The sequence below is a fragment of the Bombus vancouverensis genome, chromosome 14 (assembly GCF_051014615.1).
Source record: "Bombus vancouverensis nearcticus chromosome 14, iyBomVanc1_principal, whole genome shotgun sequence".
NCBI classification, from domain to species: Eukaryota; Metazoa; Arthropoda; class Insecta; order Hymenoptera; family Apidae; genus Bombus; species Bombus vancouverensis.
This window is the reverse complement of record NC_134924.1, coordinates 8,816,620-8,842,743: the sequence shown is the minus strand read 5'-3', so window position 1 is coordinate 8,842,743 and position 26,124 is coordinate 8,816,620. Positions and strand designations below refer to the sequence as shown.

Below are 26,124 nucleotides of genomic sequence, written 5' to 3'. Positions count from 1 at the left end.
ATCATAGATTTACTAGAAAAGGTCCTTTAAACAAAACAAACATCTGGTCCCGAGGAGTTGCTAAACACTATTGTCTACCACGGCAGGACAAGGGAAAGTTGTTTTTTTTTGTCACGCACGCGGCAACTTTCCCCCCATTAATCACTTTCTCTCGAGGGCAGTTAAGACCCTTCGTTTAACCAATTAAAAACGAAGCCTATTCCCTCACTCTCCTAAATAACATCGGCTCCAACAAATCCGATGGTCCCGTGCGCTGGAGGGACTGATCCTTAGCCTTCCTCCGAGACAGCATCGTCTCCCAAGAAACACTGATTCTACATCCTTCGAACGGTCAACATTCTTCGAGCGGGTATACACACCCGCAGATCAGTCACTCACTCATCTCGTACATACGCACCAGTGTAACTATCCTCGTTATAAGTTGTGGAATAAACGGTGAAATATAACTTACTATACTGTGTCATATTCATTCAACCACCTCTGTTATCTTAACCGAAACAGGGGAACGACTACTTCGCGGCGTCGATTCACCGAATCGTAGCGAGAATTTACGCCTCTCGCTGACGCGTTTTCCTCGCGACCGCGTCTCTCCGCGATCGGTCGTAACAATTATGAAGAACGTATTTTGTTCGTTCGAAGCTCTCGTTATCTTTAATTATTATTAAACGATCACTTGTACCTCGTTTGTAAAGCGATGTGCAAGAATATTCACCATAAGCCAATGGTTTTACAATGAGAAATAGACGATAAAAAAAGTGCGCTTTGTCTGAGGGTTGAGAGAAGGCTAAGTTAGAAGAGACGTATTGACGTAAATTTCTCCGATAGCGAATGTAGGTCGCCATAGAATATTATGAAGATAAAATTGAACTATCATTTATTATAATTATGTCTAGAATTAGGGATGTTTGGTTATCAAAAGATATTCTTGTCTCTCTGAATTTAAAAGTGCTTTCCTCGATGCAAATCTCGATCCCAAGAGACATAAAGTTTTCAAATATACGACTCTCCTTCGATTTCCACCCGAGTAAACAGGCATGTAAAATATACGATAGAAGTTTATTATGCAATACGCTTGGACGCTCGTAAAACTACCTGTAAGACGCGACTTCTTTCGTTTCCTGCTTTTCCGAAAGATAATATTTGAAAGGATGAAATATCTCTAACGTTACTCTATTTGTTCTACATTACAGTATTTGAAAGACAACAACAAATTCTCAGGACCTTTAAATTTGTAGCATTTTATCCACTTAACTGCTGTACGGATAAGCGTAAATCAACGCGTAACGTTATACGACATATTAAAAAATGTAACTTTAACGAGCGCAGACATCGAGCATTAAATATCATGCAATGATGTACATGTACTCGAAAGAAAACTTCTAATCGAGATATACAACCGTATCCCTCTAACTATGCAAACTTGGTATAATGTGTGATAAGTCGTTTAAACAAAATTGAAACAACTTGTTTTACATAGTATACAGGCGATTAACCAAAGCACAGTTTAATTAGTTCCTTAATATGCTTATTTCAGAATTCCAATTCAACGAAATAACGTTATGAACAGAGAGAATGAGAGTGAAACTTAACAGAGAATATGGTATCAAAAAGGTGTGAGCCAATAATCTATACAGTAGGTAGCGAAAGAAAGAGTAAATGTTTCATCAATATGTTTTCCTTTCTAGCCTTCTTCTAGCCTTCGTATATTATCCTCCCGTTAATCCTTGATACTTTTGAAACGGTACCCATTGGGGACGTAACGAGTGTTACGAGTTAATGTAGCATAGTCACTCGGAGAAACTTAAATGAAAAAACTAGCTCTCCTTGGCAAGTGGAGTGTTAAACGAGCACGAATAAACGTCAGGATATTCAGAGCCAACAATACAAGGATCCATAATGAATAAAAAAAGAAAACAAACTTAGTTGAATTTAAAGGTGTATCGAGAATAAAAATGGAAAAATTGTATCTTAAAACTTAAAGCTTCCTCTCTCAGCCGAATAAATAATTTACATTTAATTTATACACATACATTTTCAGTCAGCACGTTTCTATTTATGTATGTTTAATTCTCAGCTGATTTAGTTACATTTTTGTTTAATAATTTATATTTACTGTACAATCGAAATTCGTAATATTATTTATATGTAAAATGAAATATAAAGTCCGAATAGAAAATTCAGGCTACATCATCGGTACATGCACTGTGAAGTCTATTAACAAGTGTCAAACTAATTTTGGAGGTAGATTCTTTATATTCAAATAAGCAAATGCAACGGTTTAAACTTCATCTGAATTTAGCATCCTTGGCTCCTCCTCTTGTTTGCTGCTTGCTGTTCCCTGTTGTATTTTCGTTGACAATTTCTTCGCAGTCTGCGTTATCTGCCATAACAGATGAAAAGGAGAGGGCGAAATTAACGCGGAACAGTTCTCCCGTCCTCTCTAATTCTGTTGAAAACACTTGCCTGCACGTCCACGTCAATCACAGCCGTAATATCATTTAGCGCTGTTAAAAATTCAGCCGCGATATTCCCCTTACCCTGTGCCTCCAATATTATCGCATAATTGATTAATACCAGGGGATCTTGCGGTGAAAGAGCATGAGCTTTCTGCAACACTTTCTCCGCACCCTCCAGATCCTCCAGACGTTTTAGAGCGACTAAAGTAATAAAGAATTCCGCTTTTTTATTACCATCGTTCATTGCCGTGTTGGCTGACAACGATGGAAGAAGAAACGGAACGAATGCCGTTAGAATTTCTTATGCGACAATGACACAGTGACAATGACAGTAGGTTGTATTTTATCATTGAAAGAACACTGTCATTTCTCCAGCATTTTTTGTAAATAGTGACGCATCGTAGAAACATATTATATCGTTAAACATATATTATCGTCGAAATCTATGCTCTTCTCATCGTAAAAAATTTACAAAATCCCATATTTCTCGCATACTAAATTAAATTAAATTAAATTGTATTTATGAAATTAAAAAGGACAGCAGTGGACGTGGAAAAATTTTAATAAGATGAATTTGAAATCAAAGGGCAACTTTGAGTGTATTCTTGTGCTTGTCACGTGAATTCGTATTAATCTGTACGCGATAAAATGTTTTACGAAAATGTAGAGTCCAAATGATCTATGGTTCTCTTTAAAGAGATGCTATTCAATTGGTCATAACATTACCGAAATTATATGTCTGTAATTAAAATACTTTTTCAAAATATTTATATAGGAAATCTTACGTCCAAGCAAGAGATACGGCATTGGATTTTTAGGATCCGCGCTAATTGCAGCACACAAATAAATTGCGGCTGAGGCTGGTTGGCCAGTGGTCAGAAAAACCATACCCAAATTATAGGCGGGCAGAAAGGCCATAGAATTGAGGTAGTGAGCTCTCTTCAAGCAGCTAATTGCCTGGAAGTAATTAGAGCGTTAAGCCGATTGACTGACAATTACGACGGCACAATCAATAAATTGCAAGTGCGAGAGTAAATCAGACGAAGCAAATATTGTGCAAGGGTATTATAAAGCGATTGACACATAGCTAACACATAGCTAACGAAATGATAATGGGAATTGATTGTCGAGATTGAAAATCGAATTCCGAGGAACGTCCTCCGAATTTTCTTGATTATTTGAAACATGATAGAAGATTCGATGCCATAAGAAGACAATAAAAATTGATCCCTCCAATGAGGGAAACGCGTGACCCATCATACTTTCTTTTCCTCATCCTATAGGAGATCGTTTCCCATTCTCGAACTTTTTATCGACGACAAGGTAATTGAAGCTAAGCTTTAAACTTAATCCACTTAATTTTGAAATCTCGGCTTATTAACTACGTCCAGTAGAATAACAGTGAAGCAGATTAAGAAACTTGTGTTCCGTGCACACTACTTCCTGAATTTTAATCATCGGATCCAAAAGTCTCCGTTACTGTCGTAAAGACATTTAATAACATCCACAGGTTGATTCTATTTATTAAACTACTTTAATTGAAGGCTTTGATGAACAGAATACTTCTCCGTGACAAAGAATTAAAAGAACAAGAAGTCGACTGCAGTAAGCATTGCTTTCCAAACTTTTGTCCGATAAATTAAAGGAGAAAGTGGTTACCTATATACTTCATGCAACATTCTCAGAGGGAATTAGAAGTGTAGTTTTTCTCATTTCAATTAGGTATAATAGATTTTAATTTGCTTTCTCGACGGTGGCCTAGGTTTTGCATTAGAAGATAGCCTAGCATAGAATTCGCATTTACCAATTTGCTCCCGCTTCGGCTACAGCGGTGCATTACAAGTCTTGTCTCTTAATTGAGTTCCTCTGATTATAAGTCGCAAGTGCGTCCCGGCCGTCATTCTGAGACGCCGCTTCGCGTGAGCACCATCCCCTTTAATGAGCTTTAAATTGATTACCATCATTAAATCTGGCAGCGTGCACGGATTCGCCTTGTCGTGAATAAAAGTCCATGCCAGTTTGCAATTTGCTGTGTTCTCAGGGAAAAATTGTTGTATTTGTCTTTTTTTCTATGAACGTAATGAATTGTGTTCCAGTAGAGTGCAGATAGTATCACGTGTCACGGTGCTATTTCTTCTTTTTCAAAGTGTCTTTGTTCTTTTCATTGTTTGCTTTTTCAACTTTGTGCAATATAATATCGTTGAACGTGACTATGGTCAACTTTCCTTAACTTCTCTTTAAACTTTAATAACTTACATTGTGTTACATGCGTGTACAACAATAATGGTAACAAACATCAAGACAAAAATTATGCAGACGAATAAATTTATCCGAATATACTTACGGCAACGAATTTCTGCTTGCCGTAAAAACACATTCCGACGTTATTCCATAAAGCATACGATTCTGGAATCGATTGCGCTGCCAACTTGTACTTCGACAGCGCAACATCATACTCTTGGTGATTCTAAAGAGTGAATGTTTTAGTCTGTCAAACAATGGAAATTCCAAAGCACCGCGTATCTCTAATTAAATTCTTTAAGTACATTATTGAAATATTACGTGTGCTTTACACCAGAACGACTGCTTCGCCCCTAAGCAACGGTCTTGCTCTACGATAGTTTATTTTGTTCAGACGAATTTACCCGTGCGTTGATACAAAAACGAATAAATTGGAAATAAATGAAAATAAAGCGTACTTGGTACAAAAAGCTTACTATAGAATCTCTAATTAAGGTTGTTATTTATACTTTCAAGAATATAAAAAAGAAATTCTTGACTAAGTTCTCTCATTAAATTTGCTAGAAAAACAAAGTCTTCATCCTCAAATACTTGAAGAAAAATGAAATAGAAAGTCCGGGTAAGTTTGTTCATCAATGTTGAAACAATTTCTCCTCTATTTGAAATCCAATAGCTGCCATTACCTATACACGTATGGTTCGAAAGTAATGTACTCACTTGGATTATAAAGGCTATCGGTAGAATCGCTCTCGTACAATTTGGAGAATGAGCGACTGCAGTGCCAAATTGTTGGAATGCTCGTTGAACATCGCCAATTTTAAGGTAAAGGAGTCCTAATTCAGTTGCGGCTTCTATGCTTTCGGGATTTTCACTGAAAATAAATAAAGTAAACAGATGAATGACAACGTAAAAAACAGTATTTCCAGAAATTTTCTGATTATTCGTAGATATGATTTTTCTCAACTAAGGAAATTTTATCTCTCCATAACGCGATAATTCGATTATTAGAATTAGGTCACCCGAATATTTTAGAATCTTTTCTAGTAGAATCCGAAATGACGTATTTTTAAATTCTTGAGATGAAGCAAATAAAAGCAAAATCGTGTGCGTCTGTGTGTTTGAAACAATCCATTTTAATATCTTGTATCTCTTTATTTTTAAAGAAAGAAATCTAATGTCTACAACAATAAAAATTGTTTAATACCGAATCAATTACTTTAAGTAAAAAATCAAGCTGTATTTTTTTGTTTCAACAATTTTCATAGAATAATTTATTCGATTTAATGGGATATAGTCTTAAATGTTTGATCAATAATTTATACTAACATAACAACGTCAGAAAAGTCAAGAAAATATAATAATAATCAACGTCGTAATAAATTATCTGCTTACGTTGTTGCTGTTTACTTTGCATCTTTTTTAATTTGAGATCTCTATAGTTAGAGTTTGCAACGAGAGGTAGAATATAATACTTTGGAGTATATCGTAAACAAGAACATTCGAACCCACAGTCTTGCAACGCTGGAATTAAATCTGCACGCGCAACTTGTTTATGAAGTCAGGAGAAAGTTTATTATAAGATACATTAAAATAAAAAATAAGAAAGTGAAAAGACAATTGTACATACATATATATACCTAAGAGCAACCGTATAAGCATTCTGTGCCTCTGTAACATGATTTTCGAGGAGACATATTTTTGCGAGTGCAATGTATGGCAATTCATTTTTCGTTAACTCGATCGATCTTTTTAAATGCTTTTTCGCTTCATACAGTTGATTCATATTCGTATAACATTCGCCTAGAATAAATAAGACATGATTCTATAAATTTTTCTGTGCAAAATGACTTATTATTGACAATATTCATGAACAATAATTAAAAACTTTTAAAAACTTAATAGCCTTCTTATTGTATCATCAATAAGTAAAATAATTATATATTTATATTTAGAAGGTTTAATATAATGCAGTTAATACATACCTAGGTTAAAATAAATTTCCCAGTTTGGTATATTTAATATTTTCTCAGCTTCCAAGTATGCGTCGACTGCACGTTTGTGACTGCCCATTATTAAACTGTTCAACAATATTAATAAGAATAACACATTTAAAAAAGTTAGTCTTTATTTTCTACGTCTTCGGAGAACTCGATAACGTACGGATAATAATGTTCTAATCATAAATAATAATCGCGATTTTATTCATTTTGATTCTTTTTCTTTGATAAAGCTACTCTTGAAATGAAAATTTATTCGTAAACTATATTAATAAAAATATCAGAAAAATTGTTATTTGAAATCATTTTATTTCAAATAGAACAACAGACGTTTCTTACATTACAACTTAATTAAATTGAGTAATGCCTCACTACTATCTAAATCTGATCTCGTTCTCGAACAGTGTAGCTGGAATCAAATTTCCTTTACTTACAACGACTTGGCTATCTGCTTCACGTTATTAACGTTCGTTGAATTGACGTTATAGGCGGCTTGAAAGCAACTTAACGAGTCTTGAATTTTTCCTTCTCGCCTCAGTATTAAGCCCTATAAAAATTGAAGAAATAAAAATTTCGGTATCAAAATTTCAATGTTGAACAGATCGGTTGAAACGTGTAGATGTAAAAATTTTGCTTACTTTCAAATAATTCGCGTACTCATTATACCCGTTTGATCTTGTCAGTTCCTGATCGATCAATATTTTACAAGTTTTATACTCGTGTCGCGTATAATGTCGATGCAACAACCAATTGTTACTCTCTATCGCTGATATTTCTAGCGCTAATTCAATTACAAGAATAGTATAAAATTATATCGCGAAATTAAAAAAGTATTAAACATATATACATATGTATCCCAGTTCAAAAAATATCTTTTAAGTTCCCTTGTAAAATATCTATCTTTTTAAAATTCAAAATATTGAAGACCACGATAACCATTCACAGAAAATTTATTTTATGTTATCTCATTGTCGTGGAACTCAAAATTCCAATTTCATTGACGTGTTGCAAATGTTCTTATCTTTTTAAAAACCACAATTCTAATTTATCTTTTATCAAATATTATCACTCAAATTGTATATATATATGTATATATATAAACGTATTTGCTAATACTACATAACCAAAATTTTACACAATATGTATAGTCTTTAAGTAGTACTATACAAAGAAATACCTTTTTTCCCCTTATCATTTCTTAATCGTTGCGAGACAGTCGCTTGTTGTTGAATGCGACCATTACTAAGAATATTATTAGCCATTGTTAATGCACAAGAGTACGGTAGTACATAATTCACAGATATGTTTTACTTTTACGTCCAAACAACACTTTACATTCATCTATATGTTGTTGCTATTGTTTGTCATGACAACCCTTGTTTTAAGCTCCCTTCGTAAAGAATCAATTTAAGAGAAGAGCAACATTCTATATATGTATAGAAATTTTCTTAATTTTAACATTCAAAAAGAAATAGATCTATCTTTCCAACAAAATATGAAACTAAAAAATAATACGTCGATATTGAATTAATCGCATTCCCGCGCACTTTTCTTTGTCCCATACCTACAAGCTCACATACATAGATAATAGAAACCAGAAGTTAGGACTAAGTAATCTTTACTATCTTTATCGTACATCCCTGTCATCTATAAACAAGAATATGTAATAGTAACCAAAAAATATTTCTATATTACACTTGTATAGGAAAGAAAATAATTTGCAAATAGAAATTTGCCGAAAAGAAACTACGGAAGACAATTTAAGAATAATAATAAACAATGTTGAAATTAAACATAAATGAGTAATAAATTAAAGATGCCCTATCGCTATCGCCAATATAGCGCCATCAGAGTGATAACAGAAGTACAGAACGTCATCAGTACATCAACATGGTTATGGCTACTAGTTCCGACGCGATAACAAAACGGAAATGTTAAAACTATCTAACATTTAAATTATAACCAATTTAAATAAAAGAAAATTACCGAAAAGTCAAGCGAGAAAAATCTAAATTATATATAAACGTGTGAAAAGTGTTACTGAAGTGTTAAGTTAGGGAGCATAAAGTGCTCATGATTTCATAATTCCAAGATGTAGAAGAATTGCTAAAATATTAATTAAATACCAATGTCACAAAATTAAGGCTTGTCTTTAATTGTGAGTCAATTCTATTTAGAATCTTTGTCTTAGAGTAATAGAAAATCGTTATCTGCTCTTATTACAACTTTTATAGGTTATCTTATGTATAGTCACTGTTTTATATATATTTGCCTCATGTCCACCTGTTATCAAACATAATCAACAAATATTTTTTTAAATATACACTTTCCATAGCTTCAATACTACATTTACTCAACATTATTAGACATGAATTTGTAGTTAAAATAAGACAATTAAATTAGTGAAACCTTGAACATTGTTTTTTTGTCCCCCCTTTTAATCGTTTGTTCCCTCTTTCCATTCTTTCTGGTATTTTCCAAACACGCTTGTTTAATTTACGTAATGATTATTATGCAAATTATATTTTGTGTACCTATTTCATTACATAGTACTTTGTATTAAATAACTTTGTGTGTTTATATTTCTGTTGTATTTAACATTTAAATATTTTAAAAATTAGCAACAATTTAAACATTTTCTGTTACTTGTAATTTATAGTTTTCATTAATCACTTTGTAATTTTACAGCAATCAATATCATCATGATGTCATAATTAAAAAAGTTAAACTCATTGATTGTATCATGAGCTGTTCTGTAGAATTACGACAGCGTAGACAGCAGGGGATGGCGGAGGATCCTCATAAACTTGCAGCAATGATGAATAAATCTCAAAGACTTGTGTTGGGACTATTAGTTTTATTATTAGTTGATATCATTTGGGTTTCTAGTACTGAACTTACTAAAGTAAGGGTTATTTAAATACTATATTTCAGTGAATTATAAAATATATCTTTTATCCAATAATATGGTTTTATATTTCAGTATATTTATAGAGAAGCAGCATTTGAAAAGCCATTTTTTACTACATATATAAAAACATCAATGTTCACATTCTATCTGCTTGGTTTATGTTTTTGGCCTCCATGGAGGGATCAATGCAATAAACCAGCAACGTATATGGTACATTTAAATACAAATAATTCTTTTAACAAAATCAAATTTTCTGTTACTTTTTCATTTTCTTATTCCAGTTTATAGATCCTAACGTGGAAGATGATAATTTCTATTCAGAAGCTAACACAAGTTTGGTAAATAGAAATTCTGCTTTTATTATTTTTATTTTTTTTTCGTTTACAAATTAATATGTTAGTAATTTAATATTGATAATAATACAAATTTATTTAATTGTAGAGTGATCCAACATTTGTTCCAATAAAAACACCAGATCATTGTGATCGTTCTTCAGGCACAGAAAGCGATGATTCATCAATACGCTCAGTAAGATTTAGTAAATTAGCAGAAGTTCGTCATATGTCAGAAAGTGATGCCACGGAAGCATTATTGGCAAGACTTAGTTATCAAGCAAGCTTGAGAGCTGGAGAACATGCAAGACGACAGGCTAATAAGTTTTCTGTTCAAAAAGTTGCTAAAATTGCACTTATGTTTTGTTTACTTGTAGGTATTAATTTAATAAGCTAGAACTATATGTGGTTTAAAATTAACATAAATATTTTTTATTGCAGTGGTTTATGGCAAACTATACTTATCAAATATCATTAGTAAAAACTGAATCAGGAGTTGTAACTGTATTGACATCAATTTCTAGTTTATTTACTTTATTCCTAGCTGCCTTCTTTCCTAGTAATGGTGGGGATAAGTTTACATTGTCTAAATTAGTTGCTGTCTCTATCAGTATTCTTGGACTAGTATGTATAATTTCAGCAAAGCCTTTAATATAAAAAAACATTATTTCTACACTTCTTTATTTTCATAGGTTCTAGTTGGTCTTTCAGATTTAACTGTAGAAACTAGTAGAATACCTACAGCCATAATATTGGCTCTAGTCAGTGCATTTTTTTATGCAGCTTATATTGTATTTCTTAAGAGAAAGGTGGATCATGAAGATAAGATGGATATTCCAATGTTCTTTGGGTTTGTTGGACTTTTTAATTTGACACTTCTATGGCCTGTGTTTTTTATTCTTCATTATGGCCATTGGGAAGAATTTGAATGGCCAGATACTCATCAATGGACATTTTTAATTATTAATGGTTTGATTGGTACAGTTTTAAGTGAGGTGCTTTGGTTGTGGTATGTTCATAAGAAGTATTAAACTTAATTTTTCTGACTTAATATGTTTAATATTCGTCTTATACCTACTTGTAGGGGCTGCTTTTTAACATCATCCCTCATTGCAACTTTGGCAGTCAGTTTACTCATGCCAATGTCAATGATAGCTGATGTGTTATTAAAAAAGGTCGAGTACCCTTGTATTTTCTATCTAGGAACCATACCAATGCTATTAGCATTTCTGACTGTGTCTTTTCTATCCTATTATGATAATTGGGATCCAGTCATGGATTTAATAAAAAGAATATACATCTGGATTTGTAGAAAAAATAGATCAATAAGGTAATCTACTTTAAAAAGTAATACTCTTATATAAAATTCAATTTTAATGAAATTAAAAAAACATCTTTAATTTTAGAATACCAGATCTTGAAGCAGAGCAAACAGAATCACTCATAGGAATAAGTAGCGGCGAACACGAAGCTTAACTCGACAATAATGAAAAAGATATGTAATAAATGTGTTTTGTGTATGTATATTTCTACACCTAACAAATGCTTCGTCAATATGCATAAGACATTATCAGTATATTGTGTATATGTCTTCTCAATATGAATACCTTCTTTAATAAAAGGATTTTGTATATAAATAACTGAATGATGTATGTGTATTTAATTACAAAGCATTTTCACGAAGCATTATATAAGCAATGTTAATCATTCTAAATTAATGATCATAATTTCTTTTCTACAATATATATGTCATTATATTAATTCGCCATAAAAATTAAGTTTCATTCATGTGCAGAATATTATGATACTGCCAGACAATAATTGCACATTGTTCAATATATATATATTATTTAAAAGTAAAACTCACAAGAATGTTATTTTTCACTATTTTATAAAAGTCAAATAGCAGAACACTTGTCCGTATTTCTTAAAAAAGTTTGTTATGCTAATTTCTTATTTCCTTGTTTTCTTTTTTCAAAGAAATTTTTATATTATTTACAATGCATACAGAATTAAGAGTGTTAAAAATTATATTTAGCTTTTGTATTTCCTGCGATTTTTAAAAAAATTATAGTACATTAATTGAAAATGAATTGTGATGTCTTATGTAAAATAATGTTGATAATGTAAATTGTGATAAGTATGTTAAAGACATTGTTTTCATCACTAACATTGTGCTATTATTTAAGTATATCTGCAATAGTGATGTATGAAGATATCAATGCTGTGTGCACTCTTTAGTTTCTCATTCTTCCTAACATTTCACTTCTTCACTTACATACACTTGAGTCTAAAAAAAGTTTGGAAAACAAGAGTACTTATTTCAATAATAATATCTTCTTATACAATCAAGGTATCAATAATAATTTTATGTTATATTTGTTATCAATATTGCATTATCTAAAGTATTACTTGAATAATTTCTTTAAATATTTCTTTTTTTTAGTATTGTTTAAAAATTACTTATAGAAAAAATATCAAAAATGTAGAAGAGCTTAATTTATATTTTATTGTATATTTTCAAAATAATTTAGCATATATTATTATATAAAAATATTTGTTAAATATTATGTACTTATTTAAAACACAGTATGCCCTAAATTTTAAGACAACGCCAGTGAGATATCTATGCAATTTTAATGATGTAAGACCTTTATAATGGAATTATATTTAGATTTTGGACCAATTTCAAATTCGATAATACTAAGAAATATGGTGGCTAGGGAAAATTGAATATTCATCAATGCATTTTATGGCATACATCTTTTATATTTGATAAAAATGATAATTCTATCATCTTTCTTAAATCTAGTCAAAATAATTGTACTGATAGATTGCTTTATCGAAGTGTATATTTTACACATAACATAACATCTATAATCAATTTCCTTATTTATAAAAACGGACTTTGCTCATAAAACGATGTTAATAACTTCTATGTTTTTATTAAAACAATATGTACAATTTTCTTTAGTATGTTTCAAAATGGAAATATGTAAAAATAAGTTATAATTAATGTTTACACAGATTTTAAATTTGCACATATGCGGTATACATACACATACATAACAAAGAGTTATACTCGTTATGTCATAGATTGTAATATTTTATAAGCAGAATTAAGAAATCCATATATAAGTGTACAATTAGCTTGATATTGTAATATAACTATTATGGTGCGCAAATATACTTTAATTTAGTGTAATATAAATCAAGCTATAAGATGCAGATCGTAGTTAATTGTTCCTACATCTACTACAATTGTATATTTATTGTACATACAATATTTGAATATTAAGATTAGAGTGATATACATGTTATATAAATACATCTGTCATTAATAAAACAAAATGACTGATTATCATAACACCTTTGATCTTTCTGTACAAAAAGTTATTGGCTCTTATTAAGAATAAAAATAATTGTTTCAATATGAAAACCTTTTTATAATTGTACATAGAAAAAACATTTGAATTCAGGAAAACAAAAATAATTTTACTTGAAGTATAGAACTATTACTTTGTGAAACATGAAATTAACGTTAAACCTATACAGTTTTTGTATTTCTTCTAATATTAATAATTTATATAATTAGTCCAGGAATTACTTTTACAAATGCTTTGAAAAAAGTGGAAAGTATTGAAATGCATGACTACTTCAATATGGCATATCAAGATAATGCAAATGCTCTGCAATTACACATAAAAAGTAAGGAACTTTCAAAATACCTTTTGTCCAAAAAAAAGTCCAATACAGCGTTTAATTGATATACTCTTACTTCAGTAAACAGTGAAAATTTATTACCAGTTTCACAAAAGTACAATGCTGGATCATTACGGTAAGAGATTAAATTAAGTGTTTATTTTTTATTTAGAAAATACTTTTTATTTTAAACTATTTTAGTATACCAGCTGATCCTTCTTGGCCTAAAATACCGCAACGTAAATTAACTAATGATGGTGATACTATTGAACCTCCATGTATAGTCAAATTAAATGGAACTCCTAGGAGTCGTACTATAGTTCAAACGTCGTTAAATCAGTAAGTATTAATTTTAAATGTTCCAAAGCTTTATGTAATTGGTATTGGCAAAAATGTAAATCTACATATTTGGAAACACAGATCTCCTAAATCTACAGTAACTAAAGATAGTGCATACTCTTCTTTTCATCATCAGAAAACTACTTCAAGTATGTACACTTTGAGAAAATTTCCTGGTTACGTCGATCCTCGTTTTAAAAAGTATTTCATTTATGAAAACTCAAAATATGAAATAAATAAAAACTAACATTAATATAAAAATATGCTTAAATATTTTTAAGCAGAGTGACAAATATTAAGAAGAATCAAGTTACATCAACTGAATCATTACAGAAAGAAGTGGATCAATCTAATATTACTACTTTTAGAGAACATCTACATACAGAAGAAACAGAAAAATTAATGCCTGAGAGGTATATGTCAATTTTAATTGAAAGTATATTGCATAATTACAATTATGATGTTTACAACTACTATTATTTTAGGGAACAAACTAAAATAGAGAAAGGACAAAAGCTTCATGAAGAAAGGGAAATTAAATCAACACAAAATTATAAGGCAAATCATATCCTTGATATTAATAAAGAATTACAATTAGAAAAAACTCATTACACAAAAAACTCAGAATTAAAAAGACAAGATTATATTTCAGAAGGTGGTAATAAAAATGAAATTACAGAAAAAGATAAATGTGTGAAGAATGTGAACTCTTTTGAACATATATCAAAATCAATAGTTAATGATGCAAATACTCAGGTGGACATCTCTTCTATGCCAGTACAAGTATATGTTCTAATATTTCATATATATAATTATATTTTTATTAGAAATATAAATAACAGGCCAAGTTTCTTTATCGTTTTAATGTATTTAGGAAAGTAATGGGCAGTTGTTTTTTGTGTTAGACAAAAAACTGCAATCACATCCTCTAAGTGCAATTACTGTTCCTCAAGAATATGTTAATCAATGCTATAATGTACAACTTCCAATTCTTGCAATGCAAGTATCTACTACAGGAACAAGTAATGTAATACAACGATGTATAAATCATTCGGAATACCAGAACCAAACCAAAACTCCACCTGTAATGAAGGAAGAATCTGAACACCATATTCATTCAAACCAGACACAGAATAAAAGCAAATCCCTCATTAACAGTAATAATTTTATAAACACTATTTAAATTACTTTATTTTCTATTTATTAAAATCATAATTTTTCAGATATTGAAGAAAAGGATATCTATGAGAGAAAAAACACATTAGTGGTACAAAGTAATGCGCTTGAAGAAAATAGAAAAAGTTGTTTCACACCAGACTTTCCAGAAAATTCAGCTGTTTCTGAAAAATTACCAAATTTAAATATTCAGAAAGAACAACAAGAATCTAGCGATTCCGAATATTATATTCCCGATATAAATAAAAGAAACATACATAATAATGTTTTCCAATGTTTAAAAATGAGAAAAATGACATGTGATGCAAGTGGTGAAGAAACAACAGATTCTGAAATTATTAGACAAAGAATTATATTTAAAAAAGAATTTATTGGTACAAATGAATCCACAAAGAAAGGTAATAATATTAATACTGACGCTATACATGATAATATCAAAGCTTTGGCTCACAATCATGATAAAGTAAATTATATATCAAAAAATACTAATCAAAATCAATCTTTATATCAAAATTACAAAATCGGTATCTGTGAGACAAAAGGTAGAAATAAATCCGAGCAATATTTATCTTCTAAAAAAAATGGATGTACCAGGAAACTTTGTCGCAATTCAGAACCATATATCACATTTAAACAAAAAAAGACATCAGCAAAATTTTCTAGGAAAGCTAGATCTTATTTTCAAAAGAATTCTCATTCAGCATTGGTAGATTCTGATTATACTTTAGTATGGCCTAGTTGTCAATATAACAAATACAAACGCAATCATACAAATATTCATAAATTCAGTAAGTATAAGGCAAGAAATATGAGTCAACATTTTTATTCTGTTCCTACACACAAACGAAATACGAATACACAAATTAGCAATGTCTCGAATCTTATTGAACAAAATTATTTGCAAAGCAATAAACATATAGATTCAAGGCAAGAAGTTACTAAAAGTTTATCACGGACATGTTTGCAAAGAGAACATTACAAGTATGAAATTTCTCCAAGATCAAATACAGGTGATAAATTTGAAAGATCAAAAGGTATTTCACCAAAAACCCAAGAATTGCTAAATAAAAGTTACTGGGAGTATTATAACAGATTGAGGCACAAAATAAAGAATACAAGCAGTATAGAACAGCAATATTCATATAATTTAACAATGGATACACCTGAAGAAAGAAATAAGGGGAAAGTAAATGAAGTATATGATCAGGAATTAAGAAGTCAATTAGAAGTAAATCCTGAACTTCAAACGTTAAAACAATGCACAGCTCTTTCTACTATGATTAATAAAGCATTGTAAGTTATATAAACAATTGATTTATGTATATATTTTAAAAGAGTAATAACTTATTTTTCATAACTATACAGAGACTCGAATCTTGAATCAAATATTGTGCAAACAGAACAATTATACATAAATGATAATATGAAAACATCATTAAATCATATAGTCAGTGCGCAAAATTCTAATACAAAGAAGATTTCACATTTAGATACAGATGAATCTGTTACTAATAAAGTAGGATGTAATGGGTATAAAACGAATGATAAAAAATTTTTGGAACTTAAATCCATTAGTAAATATCCATTTTATATACAAATTTAGAGTTATTAATCTTTATTAAATAGTCCATTATATATTACTTTTTTTAATTTTTAGTTTTTTTTGGTGGTATGATGTATATTCTAATAATATTTTTACCAATGTTGTATGACTATTTTTATTACGAAGAATACGATGACTACTACGAAAATTTAAGTTATTTGGAACTGGTAGTGGAATATATTTTCTCTTCATTTAAAGAAGCATTTGGAGGTGTATTCAATGGTTTAAAACAAATTTTTTTTTATCCAGTAAGATTATGAACGAAATTATAAAATTCATTAACGTTAAATGAATGAAAGAGTGACATTAAATTTTATATAATTTTATACGATTTCTAGCATGCATGTAAGAAATGCACCAATATCACATAAAATTAACGATGGTCCCCGCATTACGTGCAAGTTTACATATTTTACTACTGTTTGTTCTTTGCATATTGATTAGTATTTATTTTTGTATTAGACAGGTATTTTTATAATTAATTCTCTGTGTAAATGTTTCGCAATTTGTATATGCATATTTACAATTAAAATGTCATCTGAAGACTATTTATCTCCATAAACTTTTAATTATATCAGTAACATCGTCTATTTACGTTATCGATATTATATATTTTTTCCAATTATCAAAGTATCTATCAATATTTATAATGAAATTGTAGTTTACTAGTAGAATAGCAAATTATATTAATTGACGATGGTACGCATCTGGAGAAGTGATATCTTTATCCCTAATTGCTGCTTATTTTGACTTTTGACTGCAATGTTTATACCTATCAAATTAGATACGGTCTGGATGTGCTTTATCTGTAGTATCAATATCGGCCAGGTTTCTTTCTGTCTTGATCAAGTAAAGTGCGTTGCGTCTGTGAGATGAGCGAACAATATATTCATTTTCGCCGCTCAATTCCTTTTTATTTTCAGAAGAAAAAAGTACAAAAGAGATAAAAAAGTTTTGTAGTGTTTATAGTGATACACCAATCAATAAATTGACCATTTAAAAGCGGATCAAAAGGTTTAAATATGGAAATTCCAATTTAACTTAAGTAATCAAAAACGAAGTGTCGGGTCATCAACGACTAATGCGGACGGAACTGCGAATTTAATCTATCAAAATTCAAGATATACGATAAAGGAAATTATCAACTTGTTACACCTACCAATTGAACATAAAATTATTGGCCTTTTTTTATATATTACAGTTTTCGACGCATAGAATCCAAAAATGCAAGTCTTAATTTTAGAAATCTAGCGGTTCAAAAGTTATGCGAATACAAATTTGAGCATATTTTAACATATTTTACACGGTTATTTTGATGCCACGTTTTATATACGCATGGACCGCTGGATCCCTAAAGACTTTTATTTTTGAATTCTACACGCCGAGAACTATTAAAAGACTATTTTGTATTCCCTAAAATGAAATTAAATCCAGCAAGAAAATCCATCCAAGAAAATGTAAACGGAATTATCACACAACCTATTAGTAGTGCTCTGGTCTATGGATCCGACCGACTATGGATCTAAACTTTATCTAATCAGTTATCGGAGAGGTAAGTGTATTTTTAAGAAATTTTAAGTATCTCTCCTTTCCATTGAATGCAACTGAGATGCAAATACCTCCACGAAATTAAAATCTGTTCCAAGAATTGCGTATAGTGTGTATAGTGACAATAGCGACGCCCAATTAACGCGGTATATGTCTGTACTACGATATCGCTCATTTTCGACTGCATTCGTAAAACATCGCTGACGATGGTACTGTCATCAGTAGGCGAACATAGGAAACATATTTAACCCTTCGTAAGTTCGTAAACTACAAATGCACTGTGCGCACGTTGATTTCGGTCATTTTGCCTGGAGATCTCCGGTTTGACATACATGGGAGAGGCCCGCGATTTTTAACATCGGTACTGCAAAAGTGTGTATATATCATCTCGTCATACAGAAATTGTAATATTAATTAGTGTTTAAACAATTTTCTGCGGTGAAAAAGGATACAAATAATCGTCGATTAAGAAAAGTACGATGGCAGACTATGTGATCGGTGACACAAAACCGGCAGATATACCTCTACCGGATGATGGCCTTTCAGCAGCACAATTATTCGCTACCGGCGACGGTCTTACGTATAATGATTTTATTATTTTACCCGGTTACATTGATTTTACCGCCGACGAGGTTGATTTATTATCACCGTTAACGAAGAAGATTATGATTAAAGCACCGCTGGTATCATCTCCCATGGACACAGTTACAGAATCCGACATGGCTATTGCCATGGCTCTATGTGGAGGAATTGGAATAATACATCATAATTGTACGCCCGAGTATCAAGCCAATGAAGTACATAAGGTATATATATTTTAATTTAAATATTTTCGTTTGTTTAGTATAATCGCTAAATTTTTATTGCAACTCACGATTTTTGCTATTCATATAGATGGCTTGCAGGTTTCATCTCATCTTATATATCCATGATTTTTTTTATTCGAACAATAACATTAATGTTCAATGATAACATATAGATTAACAGTAAATAATATCCTGTCAGGAAAAATTATTAAGGAAGCTTTATAGGGGATTTCTTCTACTTTATTGAATTAGTCATATTGATCTCATTTATGCTTATATTTTCTCATAATTCTTATATTAAAAATAAGGAAGTAACTGGAGGTTTTTAAATTTTCAAATTGTACATTAATGTGTTTAAACTTTTTTATCTAATTTTTGTGATTCTAGGTCAAAAAATATAAACATGGTTTCATTAGAGATCCAGTAGTCTTATCACCCAATCACACAGTCAAAGATGTCCTAAATGTGAAAGCTGAACATGGCTTTTCTGGTGTCCCTATTACAAATACAGGAAAAGTTGGGGGAAAACTATTGGGTATTATAACATCTAGAGATATTGACTTTTTGGAAAGTACAACAAATCAACAATACATAAAATTGGAATCAATAATGACAAAATTAGAAAATTTAATTACTGCAACTGCTGGTGTTACATTACAAGAAGCAAATGTAATTCTTGAGAAGTCTAAAAAAGGGAAGCTTCCAATTGTCAATGAAAAAGGGGAATTAGTATCTTTAATGGCAAGAACTGATTTAAAAAAAAATCGTAGTTATCCAAATGCCAGTAAAGATGAGAACAAACAATTATTAGTTGGTGCTGCTATTGGCACACGCAATGCTGATAAACGAAGACTGCAACATCTTACTACAGCTGGTGTTGATGTTATTGTTTTGGATTCTTCTCAAGGCAATTCCAAATATCAAATTGATATGATTAAGTACATTAAATCAGAATATCCAGAATTGCAGGTAATTGCAGGAAATGTTGTAACAACTATGCAAGCTAAAAATCTTATAGAAGCTGGAGCAGATGCTTTAAGAGTTGGGATGGGTTGTGGATCTATTTGTATTACTCAAGAAGTTATGGCTGTGGGAAGACCTCAAGCAACTGCTGTATATAAAGTTGCAGAATATGCAAGGAAATTTGGTGTACCTATTATAGCTGATGGTGGTATTCAATCTATTGGGCACATTATTAAAAGCTTAAGTTTAGGTGCTAGCACAGTCATGATGGGATCTTTATTGGCTGGTACTTCAGAGGCACCAGGTGAATATTTTTTTAGTGATGGTGTACGTCTAAAGAAATATAGAGGTATGGGCTCCTTAGAAGCTATGAATAGAAAAGATGCACATGGCTCAGCAATGGATAGGTACTTTCATAATGAAATGGACAAATTGAAAGTAGCTCAAGGTGTTAGTGGCTCAATAGTTGACAAAGGAACTGTTTTAAAATTCTTACCCTATCTGTTATGTGGCATTAAGCATGGATGTCAAGATATTGGAGCAAAATCTATCTCTACCTTGAGATCTATGATGTATAGTGGAGAATTAAAATTTGAAAGAAGGACACATTCTGCTCAGCAAGAAGGAAATGTTCATAGCCTTTTCTCATATGAAAAAAGACTTTTTTAAATAGGTAAATATTAAATGAGCACCTTACAAAAGGAGAAGTACCTGCATTTAATTGCATATAATTTGTCAATTTTAACAAATTATTCCCCGAATTATATGAACTCACATATTTGCTTATACCTAAACATATAACTACGCAAAAATATTTTATGAACAATTTGTTTTTTGATAATGGACAAGTGAAATTTACTTCACGATTATTTTACATGTAATGTACTTACATTATAATGTATTTACGAAATACAATGTGTATTCTTTATACATATATGTGTAAGAAAAATTGATCGATACAAGAGAAGAATTTCACTGGCAATTAATTTATAAAAAATCCTATAAATTTACATGAAAAAATTTTTCACATTTCTTTAATAATTCAATTTATTTACATTTATGTACATGTATCTCATCCTTTAAGTAGATTAATCTGTTTGATTGATGTTACATTTATGACTGAATTGTCAAACGAGTTATAGCTGTATATTACTGTAATATTCTTTTCTTGTTGCATTCTTTGTATCTGATTTATATGCCAAAATCTATATTGTTTGAAATTCCCATAAAATCACATTAACATTTCGATAAAATTAATGAATAAGAAAATAAAAGGTATGTAGTATCCTTAAAAATCCACAATGCAGCAAGAAAAGGATAAAGAAAACAAATCCAGAATTTACATGCCAAACTATGGGAACACTATTGGAAAGAAATTTAATCAACTTAATTGTTTATTAGTTGTATATTCATTCCTACTGTAACGTGATAAAAAAATATCTCACTAGATTCCAGTGTTATATTTTATCAGCTATTTTAATATAATTTATCAAAATATATTTTTATGATTCTGATTTAATATAAGCTATCTTTTGAGATGAAAGATTTAAGCCTAAGTACTTAAACTAAGTCAATTAATTATATAATCCTAAATATATAAATTAAAAAAATACAATACACCGTTTTATTATAGTCAACTGCAAATTTTATACAGATGTTATAACAAAATTGTATATTTAAAATAAACCCCTAACTAATGTTAAATATATCTCGTATACTTTATTACTATATATTCCATACAAGTGTTTGCATTGAATAAAATAAATCATTAAAATATATCGAACGTTTATTTAAACCATGACATTATACCGTTATATATCGCGCTCTTTTTGAACATAACCTAAAAGTTATCCCGCAACCAGTACAAAAACAAGAGGTCGAAGAAGTGTGAAATTTTTAAACAATGGTTTTATGTAACGTAGAATGTTTAGAAAGAATTTCAAATTACTTAGATGTTTCACCGCTACCACTAGAAATGCAAGAAAATGTAAAATAATAAATTTTATATGAAAATAAATTACTTTCGAGATCGCGATTTTTATATTATTTTATAGGTAATCGTTACTACGGAAAGGGAATCAAATGAAAAGATAGAAGGGTTTAGTACTATAATTCAACTGTTGATTGAAAATTCGAAGTATCCTGACATACTTGGTATTGACAATGAAATGAAAGCATTATCGCGTCAGTGGCTGGAATATGCAGTTGTCTGCGTTAATTACGCTGATACTCCTGCTAATGCAAAAAGAGTCTTGCAGGTAATTAAAATCCAATTTGTTCAATTATTTATTTAATAAAATTAAAAAAATATAAAATTGCACTAATTGAGTTAGAAATGTACAAAATATATACAAAATTTCATTTTTATAGGAATTAAATGTTACATTAAGAGACAAGACATATTTAACCGGTACAGAGAAAACCATTGCTGATGTTACATTGTATTATGCTCTACATTCAATAATGGTAATGAAAATAAAGTACAATAAGTAGAGCATGGGAATCCTTAGTAGATTGTATGGATCAATCTAATCTCTTTGACCTATTTTTGTGTTGTAGCGGGAATTAACTCATCAAGAGAAAGCTCAATATGTACATGTCTCAAGATGGTTTGATAACATGCAACAAGAAGAAAAGTTAAGACAGCAATTAGATTTAATTTCTTTTGATTTGTTACATCTATTTTTATGAATAAAGTAAAGAAATAGTAGTAATTTTATAGACATTACATATTATTGTTAAAATAACTTAAGGAACAATAACAGACAGTTACATATTTATTTGTCAACTTATGGAAATAGAAGTAACTAAATTGATAAAATATAAAATTTAAAACATAATGTATTTCTTGTGTCACATATGATAATCTTTTTACATTAGTTCAAAGATAACAATAGCAACCTAGTATTACGGAATAAATCTTTTTAATATATCGAAAAATGTTTGTTTTTTTGTTTTAGACAAATTGCGCATGTTGATTTTCGCAATTTAGAGCTGATTCTTATATCTCGTCTATGCTCTAAACAATTACCTTATTATCTACTCACATATGCGTATGTATGTATTCATATTTTATTATTACAAGGTATAGACTTGCCCTGACATCTTACGGAAACTCGTGTTATATGTTCTAAAATACCGGTTGTTCAGGTCAAAGTTCAGAGAAACGGAGGTTTTGTGTAATTTAATGTAATGCTAAGTGTAATTTATATATATGTATATTCAAATTAACCGCGGAAGTTGATAAAGTTACTAACAGTTATTACTAATTGAATCGTAATATTTGATGGGGTAATATCAAATGATATGAGTTAATTGGCTGTTATCATAATTATAGTTTTATGCAATTCAAAAGTTTATTAGACTATTAGCAAAACTGCCACTGATTTTTGAAATTATGAAGTATCAGATCGAATCTGAAATTTTTTATCTTTTTGGCAGCGTATAGTGAAATAATGCTTGTTTTTAATTAAATAATTTTATTCTTCAAAATAATTTCCATTATGTTCAACAAACTTCTATAATAGACAAATATAATAGATTCTACTTGTAATCACTATTCCACCTAGGCATATAGTATTAAGTGGAATAGATGATTCGTAATACCCAGATAATACGTAACTAGTTTTTATTGATTTATTAAAATTTGTTGTTGCAAAGATGTTAATAGTTTAACGTATAACCAAAACATGCATATTAAGTATAATTTACTTTTTTAATTTTTTTCAATATCTCTCAATGAAATTAGGAATATGTGCAATTAACAGAAACATTTGAAATTTAATTTAAAATTAATAGTTGTTTTAATGTTACTACCTTTATTAACATCTTTCAAACAATTTCAACAATATTCAATTGTATAGTGACATAATGATGTATTGTACATGTATAGGTATATATAGCACATAAGACTAAAAGGTACTACATCTAATACTTTATGTTGGTTTTCCTAACTTAGCTTTAATTTATCAATAAATGAGGATAAATATTTAATCAGTCTTAAATAGAGAAAATAACATAAATAATGATTGATCTGAGATAATACATGCATTTTGTACTTTCCATAACTTTATATATAAAATATTGCATATCATTCCATAAATTATATTTATATATGTTGTACTTTTATATAACATCTTTTCTGTTTAGAAAATTAGAAAATAAGAATTTATGCTTTGTTAAATATACATATCTTTAAACAAGCCAGTTATATCATTGTTTTAAACTACATAACTATAAGATTCACATTTTCGTATTTTGATATCATTAGTTGAAAATATCATTTTTGATATCATCACACAACATAAATTACTTACTACTACTAATTAAATTAATAATATTAGTCAATATAAATAATAATAAATATGATCACTGTAGAATGTTATACAATCCTGTTTAAAGTAAGTAAACACTACCATATTATTATGATACTTCTAACGTATTAAAGACACATGTAGACAAAAATTAGTATTCCATTTAATATTCCAATCAAATAATTTATTTGTACTCCTGATACCTTTGAAAATCTGAAAAAGAAATAAGATATATGTAACAGAAGAAGCAATTAAAAAGTTATATAAAAAAATAATCAAGTTACATAATATATAAATAATATGATTAAATATCACTTAATTTAATTACATACAGTAATTATATACAGTAAATTTTCCAAACTTTAACTTACCTTTGTTTAGAGGGACTAAAAGGGGAAGGTGGATTGATTCCAGGAATACTGCTATCTTTGTAAATTATAAACCAAGTAAAACCCATCATAATAAGACCACATACTGCTGCTTTTATTAGCCATCCATATGTTTTAAAAAATGATGTCATTACATTCACAACATCATCGTATTGACTACCACTGACGAATTTGTCACTTATAGTTGTTAACTGTTTTACTTTGAACTCTGATATATCAGATATACGTGATAAATCAAATACATTGAATATGTTTGAAAATATAGACGTTGATGATGCTACATATTTAACGTTATTTTGCAGCTGTAAAATACTACCTAAAGAGATGATATGAAAATATCAACAGTTACAATAATATATAAATTATTTAACATGCAATGCTGCAACAAAATTTATTTCCATATGTCTAAATTTATTAATAGAACAAAAAAAATTTCATTTGTAGTTTTAATTATAATAATGTAAATAATAGATAGCATATCAGATCAGTTTACAGAGCATATTCTATTTAAAATATATTAAGACACATTGAAAACAAATTAAATTCGCAAATTAGATTGCAAATGACGCAACATTGCACAAGTATATTAAAGCATAAATTTTGCATTATTATTTGAAGCTTGTCAATACGAAGATATTGAAAGAAAGTTATCATAAACGGTGCATTCCTTATGTTTAATAAATTTTATATCAAGGTAAATATATACAAAGTATAAATACATGCAACATGAATTAACACACACAGTAATTTTACAAGACAAACTTCTTAATAAAAAAAATACGACTGAACATTACTTACCATAATTTATATATATCTTTCCCAAGACAATAGACAATGATACTATAAACAGCACTAAACTGAAATTCTGTTCATTTATTTGTAATCTTTTCCATAACCTCACTGGTGCAGCGCAATTTTTGTTTGTCACTAAATCGTTAGTTCTATTTAAACGTGAATTTAGATTTTTTTCACCCATTTCGATTTCCAATTATAAAACACATATACATTTATATCGAACATTCAAAAGATTGTGAATGACAAGTGAAGTGATACGTATCACCAAAAATAACAGTGAATAATAATAACACACATAAATAGCACTCGATTCATACATATACCTCCGCACATAAAACTCTTGCGCATGCGTGTTAGAAACGATTATTCAGGACTGTATTATACGATTTGTATTCAAATTCAAAATACCACATTTTGAGTACTATATTAATTTTTTGTGAATTCTACACAGAATTTAAAAATATGTGGATATTATAGAGAATAACTAAAATGAATGATCAATAAATTTCAATTTTGTAGTTTATATGTCTATTATAATACTATAATTTGTTTC

At 29.6% G+C, this 26,124-nt stretch overlaps 6 protein-coding genes across 11 annotated transcripts; 4 read left to right on the top strand and 2 right to left on the bottom strand.

The window, feature by feature from the left end:
• Positions 1–2,022: 2,022 nt before the first annotated feature.
• BBS4 (Bardet-Biedl syndrome 4) lies at positions 2,023–8,450 on the bottom strand. 2 transcript variants are annotated; one of them, XM_033337227.2, is made up of 10 exons: positions 7,872–8,450; positions 7,333–7,475; positions 7,129–7,241; positions 6,680–6,774; positions 6,335–6,497; positions 5,415–5,568; positions 4,801–4,923; positions 3,242–3,413; positions 2,464–2,657; positions 2,024–2,380 (listed from the first exon to the last, which is right to left on the bottom strand). In XM_033337227.2, exons 1-10 carry the CDS (start codon positions 7,954–7,956, stop codon positions 2,279–2,281), a joined length of 1,344 nt encoding a protein of 447 aa, XP_033193118.2. In that variant the 5' UTR covers positions 7,957–8,450; the 3' UTR covers positions 2,024–2,278. The 2 variants fall into 2 exon arrangements, with proteins under 2 accessions (XP_076480150.1, XP_033193118.2); XM_076624035.1 differs by lacking the exon at positions 4,801–4,923 and having other exon boundaries at positions 2,023–2,380.
• A 127-nt stretch (positions 8,451–8,577) lies between these two features.
• LOC117158368 (solute carrier family 35 member F5) lies at positions 8,578–11,582 on the top strand. The gene is made up of 9 exons (XM_033337208.2): positions 8,578–8,852; positions 9,383–9,599; positions 9,678–9,815; positions 9,887–9,943; positions 10,047–10,310; positions 10,379–10,561; positions 10,630–10,946; positions 11,022–11,267; positions 11,344–11,582. Exons 2-9 carry the CDS (start codon positions 9,438–9,440, stop codon positions 11,411–11,413), a joined length of 1,437 nt encoding a protein of 478 aa, XP_033193099.1. The 5' UTR covers positions 8,578–8,852; positions 9,383–9,437; the 3' UTR covers positions 11,414–11,582.
• LOC117158342 (uncharacterized) lies at positions 11,369–17,305 on the top strand. Of its 4 annotated transcripts, none has more exons than XM_033337157.2 (12): positions 11,369–11,454; positions 13,533–13,645; positions 13,721–13,775; positions 13,841–13,978; positions 14,060–14,179; positions 14,263–14,391; positions 14,464–14,761; positions 14,853–15,135; positions 15,202–16,447; positions 16,520–16,728; positions 16,812–17,005; positions 17,096–17,305. In XM_033337157.2, the coding sequence occupies exons 1-12, from the start codon at positions 11,444–11,446 to the stop codon at positions 17,126–17,128; spliced, it is 2,829 nt and encodes a 942-aa protein (XP_033193048.2). In that variant the 5' UTR covers positions 11,369–11,443; the 3' UTR covers positions 17,129–17,305. The 4 variants fall into 4 exon arrangements, with proteins under 4 accessions (XP_033193048.2, XP_076480148.1, XP_076480149.1 ...); XM_076624033.1 differs by having other exon boundaries at positions 14,260–14,391; XM_076624034.1 differs by lacking the exon at positions 11,369–11,454 and adding an exon at positions 11,710–12,290 and having other exon boundaries at positions 14,260–14,391.
• A 99-nt stretch (positions 17,306–17,404) lies between these two features.
• ras (Inosine-5'-monophosphate dehydrogenase ras) lies at positions 17,405–21,598 on the top strand. 2 transcript variants are annotated; one of them, XM_033337190.2, is made up of 3 exons: positions 17,405–18,666; positions 18,753–19,111; positions 19,499–21,598. In XM_033337190.2, exons 2-3 carry the CDS (start codon positions 18,785–18,787, stop codon positions 20,741–20,743), a joined length of 1,572 nt encoding a protein of 523 aa, XP_033193081.1. In that variant the 5' UTR covers positions 17,405–18,666; positions 18,753–18,784; the 3' UTR covers positions 20,744–21,598. The 2 variants fall into 2 exon arrangements, with proteins under 2 accessions (XP_033193081.1, XP_033193072.1); XM_033337181.2 differs by having other exon boundaries at positions 17,405–18,677.
• Positions 21,599–21,900: 302 nt separating this feature from the next.
• Positions 21,901–22,918, top strand: AIMP3 (aaRS-interacting multifunctional protein 3). The gene is made up of 4 exons (XM_033337272.2): positions 21,901–22,061; positions 22,129–22,332; positions 22,445–22,540; positions 22,634–22,918. Exons 1-4 carry the CDS (start codon positions 21,978–21,980, stop codon positions 22,763–22,765), a joined length of 516 nt encoding a protein of 171 aa, XP_033193163.1. The 5' UTR covers positions 21,901–21,977; the 3' UTR covers positions 22,766–22,918.
• Positions 22,919–23,533: 615 nt separating this feature from the next.
• On the bottom strand, positions 23,534–25,895 carry LOC117158405 (ADP-ribosylation factor-like protein 6-interacting protein 6). Its single transcript, XM_033337259.2, has 3 exons — positions 25,575–25,895; positions 24,759–25,092; positions 23,534–24,600 (listed from the first exon to the last, which is right to left on the bottom strand). The coding sequence occupies exons 1-3, from the start codon at positions 25,750–25,752 to the stop codon at positions 24,516–24,518; spliced, it is 597 nt and encodes a 198-aa protein (XP_033193150.1). The 5' UTR covers positions 25,753–25,895; the 3' UTR covers positions 23,534–24,515.
• Positions 25,896–26,124: the final 229 nt, after the last annotated feature.

Bases quoted from the DNA above. Each gene is read 5' to 3' on its own strand.
- LOC117158405 (XM_033337259.2), bottom strand. From the start codon at position 25,752: ATGGGTGAAAAAAATCTAAATTCACGTTTAAATAGAACTAACGATTTA. The intron at 25,093-25,574 runs GTAAGTAATGTT...TCATCTCTTTAG, and splicing joins AAAGATATATATAAATTATG to GTAGTATTTTACAGCTGCAA. The intron at 24,601-24,758 runs GTAAGTTAAAGT...TTTCTTTTTCAG, and splicing joins TTTAGTCCCTCTAAACAAAG to ATTTTCAAAGGTATCAGGAG.
- LOC117158342 (XM_076624033.1), top strand. The intron at 13,646-13,720 runs GTAAGGAACTTT...CTCTTACTTCAG, and splicing joins TCTGCAATTACACATAAAAA to TAAACAGTGAAAATTTATTA. The intron at 16,448-16,519 runs GTAAGTTATATA...ATAACTATACAG, and splicing joins ACTATGATTAATAAAGCATT to AGACTCGAATCTTGAATCAA.
- ras (XM_033337190.2), top strand. From the start codon at position 18,785: ATGGCAGACTATGTGATCGGTGACACAAAACCGGCAGATATACCTCTA. The intron at 19,112-19,498 runs GTATATATATTT...TTGTGATTCTAG, and splicing joins AAGCCAATGAAGTACATAAG to GTCAAAAAATATAAACATGG.
- AIMP3 (XM_033337272.2), top strand. From the start codon at position 21,978: ATGGTTTTATGTAACGTAGAATGTTTAGAAAGAATTTCAAATTACTTA. The intron at 22,062-22,128 runs GTAAAATAATAA...ATTATTTTATAG, and splicing joins CACTAGAAATGCAAGAAAAT to GTAATCGTTACTACGGAAAG. The intron at 22,333-22,444 runs GTAATTAAAATC...TCATTTTTATAG, and splicing joins ATGCAAAAAGAGTCTTGCAG to GAATTAAATGTTACATTAAG.
- LOC117158368 (XM_033337208.2), top strand. From the start codon at position 9,438: ATGAGCTGTTCTGTAGAATTACGACAGCGTAGACAGCAGGGGATGGCG. The intron at 9,600-9,677 runs GTAAGGGTTATT...TTTATATTTCAG, and splicing joins CTAGTACTGAACTTACTAAA to TATATTTATAGAGAAGCAGC. The intron at 9,944-10,046 runs GTAAATAGAAAT...ATTTAATTGTAG, and splicing joins CAGAAGCTAACACAAGTTTG to AGTGATCCAACATTTGTTCC.
- BBS4 (XM_033337227.2), bottom strand. From the start codon at position 7,956: ATGGCTAATAATATTCTTAGTAATGGTCGCATTCAACAACAAGCGACT. The intron at 2,658-3,241 runs GTAAGATTTCCT...TTATTACTTTAG, and splicing joins GCCGTATCTCTTGCTTGGAC to TCGCTCTAAAACGTCTGGAG. The intron at 2,381-2,463 runs GCAAGTGTTTTC...CTGTTATGGCAG, and splicing joins TGATTGACGTGGACGTGCAG to ATAACGCAGACTGCGAAGAA.